This window comes from Carassius gibelio, chromosome B24 (assembly GCF_023724105.1).
Source record: "Carassius gibelio isolate Cgi1373 ecotype wild population from Czech Republic chromosome B24, carGib1.2-hapl.c, whole genome shotgun sequence".
NCBI classification, from domain to species: Eukaryota; Metazoa; Chordata; class Actinopteri; order Cypriniformes; family Cyprinidae; genus Carassius; species Carassius gibelio.
In genome coordinates this window covers 2360779-2377942 of record NC_068419.1, presented here as the reverse complement: position 1 = coordinate 2377942, position 17164 = coordinate 2360779, and the positions used below count along the sequence as shown (strand labels likewise).

The 17164-nt window shown below is 36.0% G+C and overlaps 1 protein-coding gene across 2 annotated transcripts in view; it reads left to right on the top strand.

Moving 5' to 3' along the window:
- The window catches only part of LOC128013527 (SH3 and multiple ankyrin repeat domains protein 1), a 49883-nt gene that overhangs the window by 4497 nt on the left and 28222 nt on the right, over positions 1-17164 (top strand). For both annotated transcript variants that reach the window (XM_052596614.1, XM_052596613.1), the window contains exons 2-7: positions 7805-8320; positions 9904-10107; positions 11135-11206; positions 11326-11434; positions 15721-15872; positions 16594-16761. In XM_052596614.1, coding sequence (XP_052452574.1) covers positions 7853-8320; positions 9904-10107; positions 11135-11206; positions 11326-11434; positions 15721-15872; positions 16594-16761 — 1173 coding nt within the window. In that variant the 5' untranslated portion in view covers positions 7805-7852. The remainder of the gene's footprint in view (positions 1-7804; positions 8321-9903; positions 10108-11134; positions 11207-11325; positions 11435-15720; positions 15873-16593; positions 16762-17164) is intronic.

Genomic DNA, 17164 nt, shown 5'->3' with positions numbered 1-17164 from the left:
AAGGTTTTGGAAGGAGACCATCTGTGTCTCGCTGGCCTGCTTCACTCTTGAATTGGCACCAGTGTAACCAGTCAAGTTTACTAACAGCCTGTTTTAAAGAGTTGATATATTAGTCTGAACATCAGACACCAAACAGTGTCTCTCTGACCGTCCAATGCAAATTTCAAACTTAAAATGGGAAAACACTCACTTTAGCAATCTGATGGTTATATTTTATACATCGAAGGGTGTTTATCAGTCCATCTGGAAACAAAATTGTGTTTACAAGGTACTGGGTTGATTCAGCGGATGAATTGTCACTGGATTTACCAAAGTTTACCAGGTTAGTGTCATCAGATCTTTGAATGTTATTCAGAGTTTTGTTTAAAGCAGGTAAAGATGTACAATACTGTATTTTTAACTTGGCTATATCAGTGTTTATTGCTTATTTTTCAGTGTTTTCTGTATAAACTGATCACAGGAACCACTATACAGCATAATTTACGTTTCTGGCATTTCAAAGAGCGAAGAATGTGCTGAATTTGTATATATATATATATATATAAAATCCATAACATAAAGATCAAAAAATCTTGTATCATCCAAAATATATATCATTTTTTAGATAATATTATAATAATTTTAATATTTTATATCTATTTAATATGAAATTAATTTTAATAATAATTATTGTATGTATTTTTGATACTATTATAATATTAAATTTATTATTTGTGTAATTATAATATTTAAACCCCAAAATTATAATTAAAAGCATAGAAATGTAGATATAAAAATAGTATTTCAATAATCATTGTAAACACATTTGCAGTGGGTGAATGTGCAATTGATGAACCACAAAACAGTTTGTGATATTTAAAATAAATAACCACCTAAAGCTGTGAAGGGGTAAATTTGTCTCCATGAGCCATCAGTTAAGAGGTGACATAGATCTCTGGAGGTTTACAGTGCACTATGTCACTGACAACAGTGTCTCTTTACAGTGTTTATTGTACAGATGACAGGCATCGATGGAGAGGTGCAGATATCTGGTGCATGTGCAGTTATGCTGTTTAAGGCATTTGCGCATAGAATATAGGGGAGTCATAAACATGCTGACTGAAAAATGATATAAATAAATCCAATGAGTCAGTGTCTCTCTTGTGTGCAATTAAACAACAATGAAATCAGCAGAAATGTTGTGGGCTGATGCTTCACAAAGCTACAGGACAGTGACCCCTATCACACGCTCAATGCAACCAGATGCAGTCTGCAAGTCAAGTGGATTTATTTGTCACACATGCTGAACGTTAAGAAATTTTCTCAAACATCCAGTTTTTTTAATGCTTTTTACAGAACGAAAAAAAAAAAATAGATCTGTTTTATCAGTGGCTTGTGGGTGAAAATGAATATGCATGACGCCACATACAAGATTTTACCATGACTATGAGGTTGGAGCAATTGCAGCACCCATTTTACCTGACCTAAAAACCACTGCGCCCATCTAAAAAAACCTCTATGACTAGAGGAATATTAAAAAATGGATAAATCAACTCATCAACTTACAGTGTAAGGCACATTGCCCATCAATTGTGCTTGTTCCTGTTGCGTGCTCTCAATCTGGAAACACACATGAATGTGGAGTCCGAGATCGAGGGGCGGAGAAACAACGCTCTCCAATATTTTTGCAATTCACATTCCAATTCTCATAATTATCCCTGTAGCATTAAGGTGTTTGCAGCTGTTTATTTTGGTTTTATGTCTTTTCAGGCTCACAGATGTTTGGTGACACTAGCAAGCTAAGAACAGTGAGATCATCTTGGAGATGCATATGGCCGTCACCAGTACATAGACATACACAGAGAACAACACAATTGCACTGTCTTCTGCAAACTGAATCCAGTCAATGTGCACCGGAGACATGGCAGGAGTTTGTTATTTTTAGAAATAAATTGTGGGAAAAGTCACACTCTCGTAGCTTGCAGATCTTTATTAAAAGAAAGGTTTCTGAAGACTTTTCTGACTAAAATGTGCTGTTTTTTGTTTAAGGTTTTGCAGTGTTTTTACCAGGGTGTTGCTATTGTAACGGGTCTTTGGGACCTGCTGCTAGACAATATTACGTAATTAATATTAGCTATAATAAATTGAATAGGTAGCTATGGAAATAAACAATATAGGCTAGTTAAATCACAGAAGTCTAAATTCGGCTATAGGAGCTGGTGGTCAGTAACACAGAAACACGATTTTAAATTTGGTGTAGGTACCATGTATTAAAGTGATTAAACAATATTTACAACCAAAAATAATGAAAGAAAAAACATAGGAAAAACACAAAATATTTACAGACTTCAGTTCAACCGATTATAATCAAGTGCACTTTGAGGTTATTGTTCAAGTAAGATATAACAACAGAAATTACAGCAAATACCACACACAAGAGCAAAAAGAAAAAGGAAAAAACTGTCCCAGCGATGTTTGATTTCTTGAAGACTAACACGACAAACCCACAACAGTTTTATGAGAAAGTATATTAATAAGTCCATTGGTTATTGTCCAGGGAAAGGATGTGCATGTGGGACTGAAAGCCATAGTAATTCAGCTCGCCATCATTCATCTCTAGACAGAGAGAGAGAACCTGGCCTGTGGTGCAACAACAGGACCAGTAAATAAGGCTAATTTGGAACTAAGTTTGCATTAAACTTTAGCTAATTCCAAACTCAAATATAATTTCCATGTGTACACAATTCTAAATCATTACAAAATCATTAAATGTACAAGCTACAAATAATAAACATTAAGTGCCTGACAACATAGTCAAAAGTGCAATATTAAAGTTGTATTGCCTGCACAAAGTTCAAATAATTAATCCAACAGTACTGTAATCTAATTTTCATAACACATGTAAACACACTTAGTGCAAACAAATATATTTATAAAGCAAAAACAGTGGCATACTTCACAACAGCATAAAAGGAATCAACTAGAGCAGCCAATGTTAAAGCTAACACTAATGCTAATGTTCAGCTCTGCTAACTTAATATGTTAGCCTCTAGCATGTAGGTCATTCATTCAGATTACTCACCAGTTCCTCTATGACAGTGGTTTTCAACCCGGTGGTATTGCAGGTGGGCCGCCAATTATTTTCTGTTCATTTCCAGTCCATTCTAGGGCTGTGCGATTAAAAGAAAACGTCCTAAAATCACGATTTGAGCGTGCGCATATGCCTAACTCCAGGTTCACACACTGTCTGTGATGCGCCTTTTTTCTGAGCCAATGTTGACGGATCAGAGCGTTCTCACTGCGGTAAAAGGCTAGAAATAAAAACGTGCGAAAATAATTCATGTCTAACACATGAGCATAGAGTGAACAGGATGCAGTTTAAGTGAGAGGAGACACGTTTTAAGTGTGCACTCTCTCCTCGCAAAGCAGCGTGTATCTGAGCAAGCACGACCGGTTTTGTGACAGAGCAAAGGAAATCTGCTGCGAACAGATAGATTCGCACTCGTGCATTATTTTAATGTGCTTTCGCGTTATATTTATGCGCTCTCACTGCTGACCGCATACACATACTGTATACACACTATGTCTGTTCTAGAGATGTTACAACTTTTTGATAAAGCTCTGATTGGTTTTCTTTTGGAAATATGTTTCAAATTAATCCTGAATGCATTTATGACTGTAAAAGCACAATTGCAAAATTGATCAAAAAAAATTATTTTTTTTTGTCCATATCGCACAGCCCTAGTTTATTCAATACATATAGTTTAAAATCTGGCTTCTGAGTACTAAGTTATTAACCCAACAATAGCGGGGTCAGTTAATTTTTTTGAAGTGGGCCGCGCAAACATATGTGTTTGGTTGTGTGGGCCGCGAGTTGAAAAAGGTTGGGAACCACTGCTCTATGTAAACATAACCTGATGGCGGTGACGAATTCCCTGCAGCCAGTTAAGTTGTTCTAAAAGTTACAATGATATACTTAACTTAAAAGCATGAATTGAGCACCAGAGTGAGTAGTTTGTATGACACAAACCTGTCCACAACTGTCGATCGGCTTCCCCACACCTCTGAATGAGGAAGACGCCACAGTCTGATTAAACACCTGTGCTCAATTGCGTGATTGGCTAAACTCAGTCAATTGACTAGGGTTACGTGAAGTCGCAGGGCACGTACTCCAAACAGGCAATTTAAAGGGACGGGGACAGCAGAACCAATATACAAACATTTAATATATATTTTGAAAGATTTTAACCTGGGTTACATATGCATTTACCAAAGTGTCATGAGTGGTTGTTAGTTCTTTGCCATGTTTTCTAAGTGGCTGTTAGTCCACTGGCTAGTGTGTTGAGCTGTTATTAGTGCTTTACAAGGATGTGAGTGGTTGTCGGTGCATTGCTAGGGTGTTCTGAGTGGTGGTTAATACTTTACTAGGGTGTGGAGTTGTTGTTAGTATACTAGACGGCTCTAAATGCCTTCAAATTAAATGATAAATTCTCTAAATTTAGGAGCAAGATGCAGTTCCCAAACTAAAAGGGACATATCAGCCAATAATTTTATTGCCAGTAATGGATGGTAGAAATTTCAGGAATTAATTGTATGCAATTTATGACTGAATAGTCCCACAACTCAGATTTCCCCCCTCTTGTGTCTCATATTTAGTAACAACGATTCAGAATGGACACATTTGAAGTGACAGGGGAAAAAGACATGGAAAACTTAAATGAACATCAGAAAAGCATGCACATTTCTGGTTAAAAATTAAAGGCCACTTACATGTTTTTTTTTATTATTATTATTATTTTATTTGTATTTTTTGGGAAGCATCACCATTCAAATCAGCAAAAAGAGTCAAATGTCATCCATGGTTGTGAGGGTGATTGAATGGTTCCTAGAGTGAATAGTCACTTTTCCACTGTCGGGTCATTGCCACTGTACACAACCTCATCATTTCACCCACAAAGAGAAGTTATCGGAAAACTAATATTTATGGGAAGTCGTGGCCTAATGGTTAGAGGGTTGGACTCCCAATCGAAGGGTTGTGAGTTCTAGTCTCGGGCTGGACGGAATTGTGGGTGGGGGGAGTGCATGTACAGCTCTCTCTCCACCTTCAATACCACGACTTAGGTGCCATTGAGCAAGGCATCGAACCCCCAACTGCTCCCCGGGCGCCGCAGCATAAATGGCTGCCCACTGCTCCGGGTGTGTGTGTTCACTGCTCTGTGTGTGTGCATTTCGGATGGGTTAAATGCAGAGCACAAATTCTGAGTATGGGTCACCATACTTGGCTGAATGTCACTTCACTCACTCACTCACTAATAAGGAATAAGTCAGTGGAACTAGCACAATCACAAAACGTACATGATAAAAGCGGCTGTTTGTTTGCATGTTTTACTATAAAAGGTGATACATGGATCATAATGAATAATGAATGAATAATTTATCAAGATTTAAATTGGATTGAATTAATCACACAGAAATAAAATGTTATGAACATGTTATTCAGTCGAGTATTCGAGTCGAGTTCTGTTTTTTTGAAGTCACAATAGCTTATACAGTAAACATCACATTTAGAAAGAATGATAATTTCTCTATTTTTACAAAAGCTCCCTAACAAGAAACATTATAATATTTTGATGACATATGCTACGCGGAGCTAAACTCTTGAGATGAGACTTATGACAGATAAAATATGTTAATAAATAAATACACAATTGTGATAAAGAATAAGAAGCTGACATCTGATTTTAGGGTGTTTCTAGGGTGTTGAGTGGTTGTAAATGCGTTTCTAGGGTGTTGAGTGGTTGTCAATGCGTTTCTAGGGTGTTGAGTGGTTGTAAATGCGTTTCTAGGGTGTTGAGTGGTTGTAAATGCATTTCTAGGGTGTTGAGTGGTTGTTAGGGTGTTTCTAGGTTGTTGAGTGGTTGTAAGGGTGTTTCTAGGGTGTTGAGTGGTTGTAAATGTGTTTCTAGGGTGTTGAGTGGTTGTAAATGCGTTTCTAGGGTGTTGAGTGGTTGTAAGGGTGTTTCTAGGGTGTTGGGTCGTTTTAGGGCATTTCTAGGGTGTTGAGTGGTTGTCAATGCGTTTCTAGTGTGTTGAGTGGTTGTAAATGCGTTTATAGGGTGTTGAGTGGTTGTAAATGCGTTTCTAGGGGTGTTGAGTGGTTGTAAGGGTGTTTCTAGGGTGTTGAGTGGTTGTAAATGCGTTTCTAGTGTTTTGAGTGGTTGTAAATGCGTTTCTAGGGGTGTTGAGTGGTTGTAAGGGTGTTTCTAGGGTGTTGAGTGGTTGTCAATGCGTTTCTAGGGTGTTGAGTGGTTGTCAATGTGTTTATAGGGTGTTGAGTGGTTTTTATGGTAATTCTAGTGTGTTGAGAGGTTGTAAATGCGTTTCTAATGTTTTGAGTGGTTGTAAATGTGTTTCCAGGGTGTTGAGTGGTTGTAAATGCGTTTCTAGGGTGTTGAGTGGTTGTAAATGCGTTTCTAGTGTGTTGAGTGGTTGTAAGGGTGTTTCTAGGGTGTTGAGTGGTTGTAAGGGTATTTCTAGGGTGTTGAGTGGTTTTTGGGGTTTTCTAGGGTGTTGAGTGGTTTTTAGGGTGTTCCTAGGGTGTTGAGTGGTTGTAAATGCATTTCTAGGGTGTTGAGTAGTTGTAAGGGTGTTTCTAGGGTGTTGAGTGGTTGTAAGGGTATTTCTAGGGTGTTGAGTGGTTTTTGGGGTTTTCTAGGGTGTTGCATGGTTTTAGGGTGTTTCTAGGGTTTTGAGTGGTTTTTGGGGGTTTCTAGGGTGTTGAGTGGTTTTTAGGGTGTTCCTAGGGGTTGAGTGGTTGTAAGGGTGTTTCTAGGGTGTTGAGTGGTTGTAAGGGTGTTTCTAGGGTGTTGGGTGGTTTTTGGGGTTTTCTAGGGTGTTGAGTGGTTTTTAGGGTGTTCCTAGGGTGTTGAGTGGTTGTAAATGCATTTCTAGGGTGTTGAGTGGTTGTAAGGGTGTTTCTAGGGTGTTGAGTGGTTTTTGGGGTTTTCTAGGGTTTTGCGTGGTTTTAGGGTGTTTCTAGGGTCTTGAGTGTTTTTTGGGGGTTTCTAGGGTGTTGAGTGGTTTTTAGGGTGTTCCTAGGGGTTGAGTGGTTGTAAGGGTGTTTCTAGGGTGTTGAGTGGTTGTAAGGGTGTTTCTAGGGTGTTGGGTGGTTTTGGGGTTTTCTAGGGTGTTTAGTGGTTTTTAGGGTGTTCCTAGGGTGTTGAGTGGTTGTAAATGTGTTTCTAGGGTGTTGAGTGGTTGTAAGGGTGTTTCTAGGGTGTTGAGTGGTTTTTAGGGTGTTTCTAGGGTCTTGAGTGGTTTTTGGGGTTTTCTAGGGTGTTGAGTGGTTTTTAGGGTGTTCCTAGGGGTTGAGGGGTTGTAAGGGTGTTTCTAGGGTGTTGGGTGGTTTTTGGGGTTTTCTAGGGTGTTGAGTGGTTTTTAGGGTGTTTCTAGGGTGTTGAGTGGTAGTAAGTGTGTTTCTAGGGTGTTGAGTGGTTGTAAATGCGTTTCTAGGGTGTTGAGTGGTTGTAAGGGTGTTTCTTGGGTTTTGAGAGGTTTTAAGGGTGTTTCTATGGTTTTGAGTGGTTGTAAGGGTGTTTCTAGGGTGTTTAGTGGTTGTCAGTGCATTGCTATGGTGTTTGAATGGTTATTGTGTTGCCAGGGTGTTTTGAGTTGTTGTTAGTGCATTGCTGCGGTTCAAGTCAACATATTTTCTGGTTTTCTATAGGTGTGCCTTTATACTGACTGTTATTGTAATAGGAATTTAGTTTAATATCAGTAAAATGAAATGCATCCCTGATTATTTTATGTGTCTTGTCTTTTTCAGTCTGTTTAACATTAAGCTGTACACCTATAATCAGCATGACTCAGCGCCATGACATCAACATTGCTTGCTGACACTGTCCAGCAAAGGATGTTGGGAAACACCAAGCGATTTTTTGGCAGCGCCGAAGACAAAGAGGACGAGGATGAGGAAGATGAGGAGGAACGATATAAGAGATTGAAACAAAATGGGATGATTGATATGGGAGACAAGGAACACCAGAACCGGACCGGACGTAAGACAGATGGATCCAAACCGGCAGCCGTTGTGATTGGATGGCAGAGAGGAGAGAGGCAGCCCAGGGCCGTCAACTCTGCCCAAAGAGGAATCCCTCATTTACCCAGTCAGCCGACTCTTTATCATCAAACAACCAATCAGCCGCTGTATCACCCGGTCTTGACCAATCAGCAGGCCCGGCGGCGTCAGATGGAGCGCAGCATGACCACAGTGACCCCCGTGGAAGACTCGCAGTTCGCCGTGATTGTGTTCCGCATCGGCATCCCTGACATCAAACAAACGGTCTGTGCATTTCTCTTCACACACATTCACATGCACTAGCAATGTGTACGATTGGCCGATTATCATTTTGACACACGTCATCACTTCTGTAATTTTGCAGCTACAGATATGGTGCAGATGTTTGCATTTACCATTATTTATTTTGACTTCTATCAAAAATAATATGGGACCATAATGTCATTATTATTATTAATTATTTTTTAATTTATAAATGTATATATATTTGTGTCAAATTAATAGAAAAAACTATTTAAAATGGATTATATTATTATTTATTTTTATTTTTAGTAGTGTTATTTTTATTTTTTATTTATCGTTGTTTATTAAAAAAATGTTTTATTTTTATATTTACATATTTTTAATTATTCTCAAATAAATAGAAATAAAATAATAAATAATTAAGAATATATTATTTTATAATTATTATTTATGAGTAATATTTTTGTATTTTTTGCATTTGTAGTGCAATTTTTCCCCCCGGTTTTATTCTTTATAAAAAAATTAAAAAAGTATCCTTTAAGACAGGTTCTATGATTATTTGTATTATTAAAATTAATAATATTTCGTTGCAGTTCAATGTTTTTAGTGATTGTTGTTAAATTAGTATAAATAAAATAATTTAAAATCAAGAATAATAATTAATAATAATCCTTAATATTTTATTTTTATAGTTGTTATTATAATTATTTCAAATGTATAGAAATACAATTTAAAACTGGTATTGTTATTATTGTTATTATTTATAATGGATAATTTATTTTGTAGTGATTTTTTTCCAAACACACACACACACACACACACACACACACACACACACACACACGCACACCCTCACACACACACACACACACACACACACACTTTAATATACTCTGGATCTGTTGTGTCTCCCAAGGTTACTGTGGGAGGGATTGAAACATTAGAAGAAAATTAAAAAATAAATTAATTCAGGGGGAGAAAAGGGGAACATGGGAATCCGTAATGAAGGAATATTTACTGTGTTTGTATATTAGTGTGTGTGTCAGTCTATTCTGGGGAAATTTTTAAATAAACACACACACACTGAGTTCCTCTGGTGATTTGTGTGGGAGCTCTGACCTGATTTAATGTCAAAATCATTCTCATCTAAACTCATCTCAACTCCTGACTCAATTAGCAGCTCACTTTAACACGCTCAATCGCGGCACATTAACAATCCCCAGATAAAGCTGCATATTATGAAGTCTGCTGATGGATTTTAATATGCAGGATGGTTTTTAAGCCTTGTTTTAAAGCTTTTGAAAGGACTTGTAAAAGTGATTGATTAAGGTCCAATGCAAACGACACAGAAATGTGATGTATTGTATACATAAAATGCATGCAGATAAAGAGGTTGCAGATTTCCAGAACGTCTTTTCAGTAGACATCAGTTGTAAGTGCATTACTGTGAGCAGGAGTTTTATGAGTTATGAGTCAAAATGAAGCTCTCTGGTGAATGACGGCACATCACAGCTGCCGTCACTAAAGCTGAAAGTAATTTTGAACTTTAAATCCAGTTCAATCTGTTGTTCTTACGAATCTGTTTTCTCTCTCTCCGTCTGTAGAAGTGTTTGCGGTTTGATCCCGATTCAAGCGTTTGGAACGCGAAGCAGCAGATTATTTGTTCTCTCAGCGAGTCGTTGTGGGATGTTTACAATTACGGCCTCTTCCAGCCAGCTGGAGACGGACGAGATGCCAAGTTCCTGGAGGAGGAGCGCCTGCTTCGGGAGTTCGCTCAGTCCCTGGAGAAGGGAGTGCCCTACCTGGAGGTGCGGGAGGAAATGACATCACAGGCTCACAAACACTACACAACATCACCCAGAATGCTCCTAAACCTCATCACACTTGCCAACTTTTCTGACCTATTAAAAATAATAAGAAGAATCATAATAATACCAGTTATTTAAGACTTGTTGAGCCTATGGGGCATGTTGTCACGATAGGATCCTGCTGTTTGATTGACAGCTGAGAAGAACAGCAGGTAACACTTTAAAATAAGATTTAATTTATTCACTTTAGTTAACTGCATCTGCTAACATGATCTAGCAATACCAAATACTTATAAAGTATTTATTAATCTTAATTTTAACATTAACTTATAAATTACATTTATATCATTTAATACTTTATATTTTTTTTTATAAAATATATTAGATCTTTAATCATATATTAAGAATATTAAACACTGCAACAAATTTATTGCTGATTTTTGTTCATTTTATTTAATGCATTGACATAAAATAATGGGACCTAATTGTCTGAAAATGTATAACTCCACAACTTATTAGTGTTTAAAGTGTATAAAGGTTTAAGTTGCATTACAGCACAATTGAAACTTCAAATAAAAATCTTGAAACAGCAATAATGAACCATGATCATCGTTTTGGCTTTCAGAAAATGCATTTGATGCATATATATTTAAAACACATGACACATTTCCCTAACACAACATTTATGAACAACATTTTCCTGAGGAAAAAGCCTCAGCCTTTCTGTTCAAATCTACCTTAATTACATAATCCACTCTTGTCTAAGTGGATATCAGTTTTAATTTAAGATTTCATATATTTTAGGTATTAAAAAGATATGTTATTTTATGTTTTTATTTATTGTTTTTGCAGTCCTGCAAAACAGAAATGTGTCACATTGAAAGTTTCCAGAGCTTGATGCATTTGTGGTTTGTGGTTTGAATCAAACAGAGCCATTGTCTATTTTGAGCTTCTTGTTTCTCAGAACTTATAAACGGACAAATCTTTGATCAGTTCCTCCTCTCTTCCTGGTGTCTTCAACTTACAGTTCAGATATAAGACTCGGGTCTACAAACAGACAAACCTGGATGAGAAACAACTAGCGAAGCTACACACCAAGGTGAATACAAGACAAACAACTCAGCTGCCAAAACAGATGAGAAGAAATAGTATTTTGTGTTTTATAGGAAGGAGGTGAAGTGTGTGTGTGTGTGTGTGTGTGTGTGTCTCCCTCTGCAGGCCAATCTGAAGAAGTTCCTGGATTATGTTCATGCTGGAGCAGTGGAGAAGTTGAGTAAAGCTCTGGAGAAAGGACTGGACCCTAACTACCACGACACTGAGAGCGGAGGTGAGACTGTGGGAGCCTCGGGGGAACTTTGGGGGTCTTTAAATGGTACTTCTGAAAATATGCCTAGAGCCCTAGACATACTTAATTGCAGCTTGCAGAAAACCGGTTTTTGCAAACGTTTGTTTTCTCTTAATTTGTTAACATAAAAAAATCTATCTATCTATCTATCTATCTATCTATCTATCTATCTATCTATCTATCTATCTATCTATCTATCTATCTATCTATCTATCTATCTATCTATCTATCTATCTATCTATCTATCTATCTATCTATCTATCTATCTAATTATTTTATTTCTTTTCTCATTTGTGATTTAAATACTAAAATAAATACAACTAAGTAAAGTTTTAAAGACTAATGAATGAAACAAAACACATTTTCTGTTTTCACTTTCATTCTAGTTATTAAAGTTTTAATAATTAGTTTTATTTAAAAAGTTGTATTTTTTACCATAAAAAATGTATAAATAAAAATGACAAGTAAAGTGAAAATACAACAAAATTATTAAAATGTTAATAAAAATGTTAGTGTAAACAGAATATATATATATAAGTACAAAAATATTTAAAATATTCACAAAAACGCTAATAGTATTGATGCTAAAATAACACTGACCTGGATCTTAGAGGTTAGATCTGTTGTTTAATCTAGTTTTGTTATGGCAGATGTAGATTGAATGAAGAATATGTTTAACCCTTTGGCATTTTCAGTTCAGATGAGCGTCATTATGTGGCCAAAATTTCCCTGTCACAATCTTCTCGTTTCATTGACCTTAGACTCAAAGCTCATTATGCTCATGATGAGTCTGTTCTCGTGATCTCGAGCGCTTTTCGTTTAAAGGATTCTTTTTATTTGATGAGACGTTCAGCGCACTAATTGCAGCGGTGTTCTGGAATAAGCAGGAAATACAGCAAATCAAGTATTAGTCATTGTACAAGAAAGATCTCATCATATCTCCTCAAAAAAGAAATACATTTTTTGTTATTAATTATTCTTAGTGATTTAATTAAATATTCTACTTCACATAAGAATTCTATAAAATTAGGTTTTTTCTTAAGAATTCTTTGTTTGTGAAAATAGAATTTTGCTACAAGGATAAGAAAGTTAACAGATGATTCTAAAGATTTGTTTGGGTTTTCAAAAAAACAAACAACATCCTTAATGAGTAAATTACAATTCATTTTAACTTTAGAAAAACAGTAAACACTCAAATCTTTCCAGAAAAGTGATGAAACATTGCATGAGAAAAATAAATGGCAACTGTCTTCACTCTCTTTTTTACAGAAGGTACATATATCAGCTACATCACAGAATTTAGACACAAATGCATTGCAAGGGTATATATTATGCAGAATTTTAAAGTGCACTTCTTTCACTTTATTCGGTATGCAGTACTTATATGGTAATAACCATGTTTTTCTCCAATTAATATTAGCTATTTTAGAACCCCAAAAAAACTTCCCTTTTGGAGAAATTGAGGTTCGAGATTGAGAAAGTTGACGAATAAATGTATTATTACATTCTTTACTTAAAAGCGAAACTCCTCCCAAACATAACTGTGAGAGTTGTTTTGTGCATGACTCATAGGAAAGGGAAGCTTTCATTAGACACATTAAACCAGCAGGAATCGCCTTTATAACGGAGTTAAATTCTTTAAACGGAATGGGATATTGATGGATATTCATAAAGCATTCATAAGATAACAAATCACCATTAGAGTTGAAAAGATCAGCAACAAAAATTATGTTTTTATCAAACCATTTATCAAAAAAAATTGATCTGTTCCTAATTTTAATATCCATATTATTCCATAATATGGCTTTGTGGGGGGAAAAGTTGTGGTTGTAAACTAGTTTCCAGGCTAACAATGCTTGTTGATGAAATCTAGCCAATTTAATAGGTAATTTACCAGTAGAGTAGTTGCATTTCATCAAAAAAGAGAGGCCACCAAGTCTCTTAAATATATTAATAGGAATAAAATACCACAAAGAATCTGACCCAAGCAAACATCTTTTCATCCAATTAATTTTAAATGTATTGTTAGTATCATCAAAATTCAAGACTTCAAGACCCCCATCACTCCTTTTGTTTGCTAAAACATATTTCTTCAATTTGTGAGATTTATTGCTCCAAATAAAATCAAGGAAAATCTTATCTATATTTTTGGAAGTGTGATTATCTACAGCTAAAGACAGGGAAGGGTACACAAATCTGGATAATCCTTCTGTTTTGGATAAGAAAACTCTGCCTAAAATTGATAAATCTCTTTGGAGCCAATTATTAAAAATATATTTTGTTTTCATTATCCTTTGAGAAAAATTCAGAAATTGTCTACTAATTAAATTTTTTGTTATATGAATTCCCAAATATTTAAGTTCATTTTTAATAGGTATATTTTCAATTTCATTTTCTACAGTATCAAATAAGCAAATAATTTCACATTTATTTAAATTAAGTTTGAGCCCAGAAGCGTTAGAGAAATCATTGATTGTAGTTAAGACTGGAGAAACTTGCTGTTTATCCTTCAAGAATAAAGTAGTATCATCTGCTAATTGTGAAATTCGAATCTCTCTGTTAAAGATATCAAGGCCAGCAAAGTTATTATTGTGCAAAATATCTATGGATAACATTTCTACAACAAATAGAAATAAAAAAGGACTTAAAGGGCAACCTTGACGTATTCCGCGAAGAATAGGAAACCTTGGTGATGTACGTGAATTTAAAATTATACAGCTATCTATTTCTTTGTACAACATTTGAACAATATTTATGAACTTTGAAGGAAATCCAAAGGTCTCTAAAGAGTTAATAAGGAACTGGTGTTTTACAGTGTCGAAGGCCTTATAAAAATCGAGGAATAAGATAATAGCATCAGACTTGATTTCATCTCTATAATCAATAAGATCCAGAACAAGTCGAGTATTACAACTAATATGACGACCTTTTATAAATCCAGTCTGTGTTTCATTAATAATGTGATGTAAATGTTGTTTTAATCTCTTGGCGAATATGGAAGCAATTAATTTATAATCAAAATTAAGAAGAGTGATAGGGCGCCAGTTATCAATTATAGTTACGTCTTTGTCTGGTTTGGGGATGAGAGATATTACCCCTTGTTTCATAGTAGGAGTCATTGTACCATTGTTTATACATTCTTGAAGCATTAAGAAAAAAGGTTGTTCTAAAAAATCCCAAAAATGTATGAAGAATTCTAAAGTTAGGCCATCAGAGCCAGGTGATTTTCCCCTTTTCATTGAATTCATTGCATCTCTAATTTCATTTAAGGAAACAGGAGCCTCACAGGATAACTTAAATTCATCACTTATTTGAGGTATATAGTTCTTAATCTGTTGCAGGTATGACTTACTTTGGTTTGCCTGTAACTCAGGGGAGTACAGGTTCCTATAAAAATTTGTAACAAAATTCTCAATTTCTTCAGGGTGTTTAGAAATTGAATTGTTAATCTGTAATGCAGAGATGCTTTTCCTTTTAAAATTCCTTTTTTCAAGTGAGAAGAAGAAACTCGTATTTTTCTCTCCTTCCTCAATCCATCTTGCTCTGGATCTAACAAAGGCACCTTTAACTATTTCTAAATATATATGGTCTAATTCCAATTGCAAAGTTTTTAATAAGCAGGAGTTCAGTGTTTTGCTTGCAGGCGCTATGATGTTATCACAGTATCGCTGTAGCTCATTGGTCAGTTGTAATTGAGAGAATCCTTTCTTAGTTGTGGTTGTAAACATAGATAGTTAACCGTGTTTAATGAGCTGGATGCTGCACGGCAAGACAAAAATGAGCTGAACAAATCGACAATGTTCTGGCAGAAAATTTACAAATTATTGTCGAATTCATTTTTTTTCTGTACATATTTTTGCAGACTTTTCGTAGAGTGTATTTAATAGTGTAATTAAAATATTTAAAAAGTTGCCAGTGCAACAATTATCTTTTTCTTTATTTTTTTTTTTTTTTTTAATAAAATAACTAAACTAAATAAATTTGTATCTGTTAAAGTAATAAAAGTGAGTTTTAAAAGTAATTTTGTACTGTACGGATAAAGATCTAAAATCTAGACAGGTGCTGCCCTCAGTTTTTTATTTTATTGCATTTTTTCATTTGCTTTTAATTCAGAACATTACTAGCTGATTCGTTGAAGTTTAAAAGTTTACAGGCTTCCACACTAAAGTTTTTTTTTTTTTTTTTTGAGTGTGTGTTGCCTGTTTCTCTTATATAAAGCCGTTGTTCTGTAGCTGTAGTGTCAGTGTGTGTCTTCTTCTGTTTCTCAGAGACTCCTCTGACTCTGGCGGTTCAGGGCCATCTGAGCGTGGAAGGGATTCGAGTTCTGGTGCTGAACGGCGCTCATGTGGATTTTAGATCCAGAGACGGACTCACAGCGCTCCATAAAGCAGTCAGAGCTCACAACCAGTCCGCACTGATGGTACAAACACATGCAGTTCACACAGCATAAAAGATGAAAATGCTTTTAAATGAATAATTCACCCACATTTGCTGACCGTAAAAGATGTAGATAGGTTTGTTTCTTCATCAGATTTGGAGAAATGTAGCAATGCATGACTTGCTCAGTAATGGATGCTCTGCAGTGAATGGGTGCCGTCAGAATGAGAGTCCAAACAGCTGATAAAAACATCACAATAATCCACAGCACTCCAGTCCGTCACTAAACATGAGTCATCTATCCATTATATTGCTTTATCCAAAGGAAAACATAATCTTGTCTGAATCAGGAGAGAAATCTGCACAGATCAAGAACAGTTTACAGTCCAGGCGTGATTTTAATGTTAGAGACAACAGGTGATGGATTTGTTTCTTACAAACATGCAGCTTTTGGCTTCACAAGACATTAACTGATGGACTGGAGTGGTGTGGATCACTTGTGATGCTTATATTAGCTGTTTGGACGCTGATTCTGACGGCACCCATTGACTCCAGAGCATCCATTGCTAGGCATATGCTGAATTTCTGTTTCCATGGTGAAACAAACTTGTTTAGGGTTGTAAGTTTTATTCTTAGGTGAACTTTCTCTTTAAACACCACTTGGCTCCAGATGTGTACAGGTTAAATTGATGGTGACAACTGCAAAATATTGATTAGTGCATCATTAATCGGCTTGTTTTTGCATAACTCTCGGTTGATCCCAGGTGCTGCTGTCTTTGGGAGCTTCTCCAGATTATCCGGACCGCTGTGGACTGACGCCGCTGTACCACTCGGTGCTGACAGGGGGCGAAACATCCTGCTGTGAGACTCTGCTGTACTACAGAGCACAGCTGGGCATCAGAGACGAGAACGGCTGGGACGAGTCACACCAGGTGTGTTAAACACAAGACATAAATACACAAGTCAGCGTCTGGGAGTATGTGTGTGCATGCATGTGTCTGTTTGTTCATGTCATTCTCTCTCTCTCCTTTGGTTCTCTTTACATCTCTCTATGTGGCCCACACTATGTGTGACCCTGGACCACAGAACCAGTCATAAGGGGTCAGTTTTCGAAATTGAGATGTATGCATCATCTGAAAGCTGAATATATATATTTTTTTTCATACATGCATTGCCTGTCAGAAGGACAATATTTAGCTGAGATACAACTATTTCAAAATCTGGAATCTGATTTTGGTGCAAAACAAACAAACAAAAAATAATAATTCTAAATATTTAGAAAATCATCTTTTAAGTTTTTAGCAATGCATATTACTAATAAAAAAATTACAAAAT